Source organism: Haplochromis burtoni, unplaced genomic scaffold, assembly GCF_018398535.1.
Source record: "Haplochromis burtoni strain Fernald_Lab_line unplaced genomic scaffold, NCSU_Asbu1 Contig_32, whole genome shotgun sequence".
Taxonomy (NCBI): Eukaryota; Metazoa; Chordata; class Actinopteri; order Cichliformes; family Cichlidae; genus Haplochromis; species Haplochromis burtoni.
The window spans coordinates 429,493-434,897 of NW_024582393.1; the positions used below are offsets into that span (position 1 = coordinate 429,493).

General features: G+C 42.6%; 1 protein-coding gene across 1 annotated transcript; it reads left to right on the forward strand.

Moving 5' to 3' along the window:
* Positions 1-2,163: 2,163 nt before the first annotated feature.
* On the forward strand, positions 2,164-4,662 carry lhfpl5a (LHFPL tetraspan subfamily member 5a). Its single transcript, XM_042219359.1, has 3 exons — positions 2,164-2,577; positions 4,278-4,559; positions 4,652-4,662. The coding sequence occupies exons 1-3, from the start codon at positions 2,175-2,177 to the stop codon at positions 4,660-4,662; spliced, it is 696 nt and encodes a 231-aa protein (XP_042075293.1). The 5' UTR covers positions 2,164-2,174.
* Positions 4,663-5,405: the final 743 nt, after the last annotated feature.

The window sequence follows — 5,405 nt, forward strand, 5'->3', positions numbered from 1 at the left end:
CATTTCACCTCTCATCCGAGAACCTTCTTCACTTCTAAGAGCAACTGATGGGGAGTCCCAGATTTTAAGCTCTATGGGAGTGTCCCCAAGAGGGTCGTGGACCGACTATGGATCCTCTACCTAATCACACAAGCCAAGTTGCGAAAAGGTGTGGGTCACAATCAGCCAAGGTCGGTTCGGGTGAACCCAAAGTGAAACCTAGCCCCACCCTATCATGTGATTTACTGAGGTCAAATGGCCCAGGGTGTGAGTGGGCATTAAAGTGGGAAGGGCTCACAAAACTGGATTATAGATGGCAGACAGTTGGTGTCGTAAACCACCGCCTCTGTTCAAAGATGGTCGTTCACAGTGGACATAAATGGCTTCTTTTACTTCTCTTTCAAACCATCTGTCCTCTCTGTCCAAAATGTGAACACTGGCGTCCTTGAAAGAGTGACCTTTGTCTTTTACATGCAGACGGGCAGCCGAGTCTTGTCCCATCGAGGTGGTGGGACAATATTCAATAGCTATTTTGAATCTATTGAAAAGTGATGCTAGGTGTGGTTATAACAATGTGGAAGGGTTTTTGTGGATTTGTGCCCACGCTGCAGGGGCGCCTCCAGAACTGTTTCATAGGGGTGGTCATATGAAGGCCACTAAAAATACTGGGGTGGAACACCAAAAACAGAGCAGTGCAGGGGCACAGCGGAGGGGAGGGGCTGACGACGGGAAATTGTAAGAGACATACAAAGTGGGCAAATTTTGGGGGTGGCCAGTGCTCCCCCTCAGTGCTCCCCCTCGGTGCCGCCCCTGCTATGCTGTCTAGTGTGAAGGTGACGATCACAGTGCACAGGACTGTGCAAAAGCCCCTCATTTCTATGTTTTCTGGTCCTTTTTTATTTTCAGTTCAGTGCTTGTACCTGACCATTTTAAAAGAATTTGTTTGTTTGTTTGTTTGTTTGTTTGTTTCTTGTTAATCAAAAAATGTCAAATACAATGCAGTCTAATACAGTATTTTTGCATCAACATGGCTATTCATAAATAGTTATTAGCTGTTCTGGCATATCAGGACAACTATGCAGTGTGTCGTTAAAAAACAGCAAAGAAAGAGAAATCTGGACAAGTTGAGGGCAAAAGAAGAAGTAGTAGGCTTAAACAAATATTTACAGCAGGTGAACATTATTAAGAAATTTTACAAATCCAGCATAGACCTGACATAAGACCTGAGAAATGCATCTGACCCATCTATGTTTTCCTGAAGTTTCATCAGAAGGGGTCTCAGTAAAGGGGTGGCTGTGATAAAAGTCATTCTTAATGAAGGGAAACAGGAAGAATAGGCTGAGGTTTGCCACATTACACGAAATGAGGAGTGGCTCACTATTTTTGCACAGTATTCTAAGCCTACAGCGCTTAAATGCATCTTTATTTTAATTTCTCATGCTCCTTTATGCTAAAACATTGCTACAAATAAACACTAATATTGAACTGTTTAACATTTTTAGTACATTTGTTTAAGAGCAAATGAATATATTAACAAATACACAATTCAAATTGGATTTTTTTCTGTATTCAGTAGCCTACTTTGCTTTTTTCATGTTATATGAGTACAGCAGGTTTACAGCAGTAATATAGATAGATAGATAGATAGATAGATAGATAGATAGATAGATAGATATTAGAAAAAAAGAAGAAAGTTGATTAAGCAACACATGCTGTTACATGTGAAACAGCCTTGCTTGCCATCCTGTGTTGTTCTATCCAGCGGATCTTTTAACCATTAATCATTTATTACCTGACTACCTCAGCCTTCCTAGAGGAACCTCCCCTGCCAGGTGAAATCCAGAACAAACATCCCCTCATTGAATGCGGTGGAGTCAGTGCTGCCGTGGTATGCAGTGGTTTCTGGGACTGTTCACCTCTGCAGGGCGCACTAAGACACTGGGAGCGCGTCTCTCATACAGGTGTGTTTTCAGTACCGGGAGCTGTCCGTGGTTTTGAATTGCAAAGAGAACCACTGGAGCTATTCCCATCTCACTGGAGCAAGCGCTTACTAAAGAATGAGGACTTTGTCAGCGGATGTTTTTGAGCAGGACACTGAAGGTGCTCACTTGTTCGTTTTTTAACTCCTTCACTTAAATTCTCATTTTTTTTCTTTCTTTCTTTCCTTCTGTTGAGAAGCTCTTCCACCTCTCGCCATGCTTCCTGCTCAGGAGGCAGCCAAAATCTACCACACCAACTATGTGCGTAACGCCCGAGCCATGGGGGTGCTCTGGATCGTTTTCACCATCACCTTCGCCGTCATCACCGTGGTGGTGTTCATCCAGCCCTACTGGATCGGCGACAGCGTCAACACACCGCAGGCCGGATACTTCGGCCTCTTCCACTACTGCATCGGGAACGCGCTCACCTCGGAGCTCACCTGCAAAGGGAGCGCGCTGGACTTTGGCTCCATCCCGTCCGGCGCCTTCAAGACGGCCATGTTCTTCGTGGGGATCTCCATGCTGCTGGTGGTGGGCAGCATCGTCTGCCTCAGCCTCTTCTTCTTCTGCAACGCGGGGAGCGTCTACAAGATCTGTGCCTGGATGCAGCTGGCTTCCAGTGAGCTTCAGGCTGTGACTAAAAAAGTTTCAAGAGTTTTTAAGTGTGTTTAAATTACAGGGTAGATCTCACAGTAAGAGTTTACATTATTGGAAAGTAACACCATCATCATGGTGTTACCAGCATCACCATGTAGGCTCCAATTAAGAGAAACATCATTTTAAAACTGAAAATAACCTATGTATACAGTACATTTAGTCTACTCCACTATATTAGTATTTTGCAGATAAAGACTGGCACTAGTTGAGCAATATTTAGAGGCTTAACAGTTTTATATGATGTATTGATCATACAGATGTAGAATGCAGTTAGTTAGTTGAATTGGAGAAGACTTCCACTACCCGTAGAGCTTGCATGTAGATATTATTTTCATAATTTTGCTATTGTACGGTTATATCTTGTTTATGTATTTTAAAAATGTATTTATTCATGCAAGTCTTCATGTAAGTATTTAAAAAAGCCAAGGAAAGGAATGAATCCAGCTAATAAACAGTCAAATTGGAAACTAAATGAATACACATTAAACTAAGATTTAGGAACAGATCTGTAAGAAGGTTGTGAAGGATAATGGTGGCTCACAGCGGTAAACTCAGAGTCTGAAACATGTACGAAAGCCCAAAGCTGAAACGAAAAGCTATGAATTTAAGCATTTGGTGACATTTCTGTAGTTCCCTGCAGACTCGCAGACACAGACAGAGCTGAAACATGATTCTGTTTGAAACATGAAGCAGTTTGTGAGCAGATGTACCTGCGAGTGAAAGGAGAGGCCTGTAATGAACCAAGTAATGAGATTAACCCGAAGGTGTGCTGTTACACTTTCTCCTCTCCCCCTTTCGCACGTGTTCTTGTAAATCCATCTTCATGAGAAGCAATGTCATTTTGGCTCTGACACCAAGTTCATTTTTAAGGATATTTGGATGCAGGCTTTGAGAGGGCTGTTTGAAAATTGCTGTTTTGAGGGCCTTCTTTGGAGTGAGTGGATGCAGAACTTATCGGGTCTGTTACGAGGATGGGATCATTAATTCGCTGAACCAGAGGCCCCTGAGGTGTGAGCTTAATAAAGTCAGTTTAAGGAAAGAATTTTGCTGTATTAGTTTAACTGAAAGGGTCTTTCTAATGTATTCAAATATGTAGTGAATTTTAAAGAGGACTTGATAAAGTGAGCCTCAGAAATGCATGAAGATGAGGTTTTGTGAGGATCAGAAAGTGAGAGTGAGATGTGAGGCAAGTGTGTGCTGTGCTGCACCTCCTTGTGCTGAGGTGGGACGGCAAGAGGTCTTAGCTGTCTGTCAGTGGAGTCAATAATAGATGAACAAGTTCATCTTTCTTGAGTCGAGATGCTCTGGAGTTGCTAGGCAACTAAACTCTGTAAGTGTGTGTGTGTGTGTGTGTGTGTGTGTGTGTGTGTGTGTGTGTGTGTGTGTGTGTGTGTGTGTGTATCTACCTGAATGAACACAGTGTATATTTAATTTCTCTGGTGGTTTCGCTGTCATTTGTTGCCCGAGCCTGTCAAAAGCAGCAAGATGGTCTGTCACAGTGTGCACATCTATTCATTTTTACAGGTTTCCCACCACAAATCAATGCATGTTTTTGGACTTTGAATAAAAAAATTTCAAAACACTAGTAAGATAAAAGTAAAACCATCACACAGACAGAGCTGAAGTCCAGCACTCGCCAGCCTGTGCCTTCTCTCCTCTCAGGTACGTGTATGGTGATCGGCTGCATGATCTATCCTGACGGCTGGGATTCGGATGAGGTGAAGCGCATGTGCGGCCAGCGGACTGACAAGTACACACTGGGCAACTGCACAGTGCGCTGGGCCTACATCCTGGCCATCATCAGCATCATGGACTCCCTCATCCTCTCCTTTTTGGCCTTCAGCCTGGGCAATAGACAGGACAAGCTGCTGCCCGAAGACTTCCAGGTGGAGGAAAAAGGTGAGGGGAAGGAATGCTTTTCCTTAAATCTTAGCTGTGTGTATGGTGAGAACAATACTATATGAGGATGTATTTGTATCCTCCTTCAGTTATTATTGGCTTATATTTACACCAGCTATGTCTCTTCTTGACTACAGATAACGCATAGAGCCCAGTGGACACTGGCATGAATGGATGAGATTTTATGAAGAGTGCCACTGACTTCAGAGGATATCCCGAGGCTTCGAGTCACTTTGAAGAAATAAGAGTCCATCTCTGCCTCAAAATGAGCTCATCAGAGTCACTGCCCATCCTCATCTCCAAGGCTACAGCTTCAGATTGACGTCAGTAAAAGCCACTTATTACATCAGATTTAGCTCTTTTATTTGCTGCTTTACATTTTTTAAGCATTTTGGTTTTTTTTTAAATAAATGTTAATTGCTGAAATGTTATTATCATTTTGAGTTTTGAGCCTGACAGTATTAGCCACTGTTGCCTTCTCTCTATGTGAGAAATCTAATGGCGCTAACAATAAAATGATACCCAAGCTGATAACGTTTGGTTTTGTGCATCTGTAATTTATTTTTAGCATTCATGCTCTCTTAAGAGACATATTTCCATATGCATATACAGTAGATATTTGACTTAAGGGATGATTTCACATCTGTAAATACTGTTAAGTTTAGGAAGATGCTGCCTAAGTGTCTTCATTTGACTCCACCCATTACGTGTGATACTCTCACATGGGTTCCAATCCCTGCACATACCCTGCACTACGCTGCTGCCAGCTCAAAGACCATTTTGTGCTACTTCTGTTGGACATTTGTGTTTTCACATGCATCTGTGTTCAGTGATGGAGAGAATATTTAAGTGGAAAAAAACTGTGGAAAGCAATGACATAAACAACCCAGA

Bases quoted from the DNA above. Each gene is read 5' to 3' on its own strand.
- lhfpl5a (XM_042219359.1), top strand. From the start codon at position 2,175: ATGCTTCCTGCTCAGGAGGCAGCCAAAATCTACCACACCAACTATGTG. The intron at 2,578-4,277 runs GTGAGCTTCAGG...CTCTCCTCTCAG, and splicing joins CTGGATGCAGCTGGCTTCCA to GTACGTGTATGGTGATCGGC.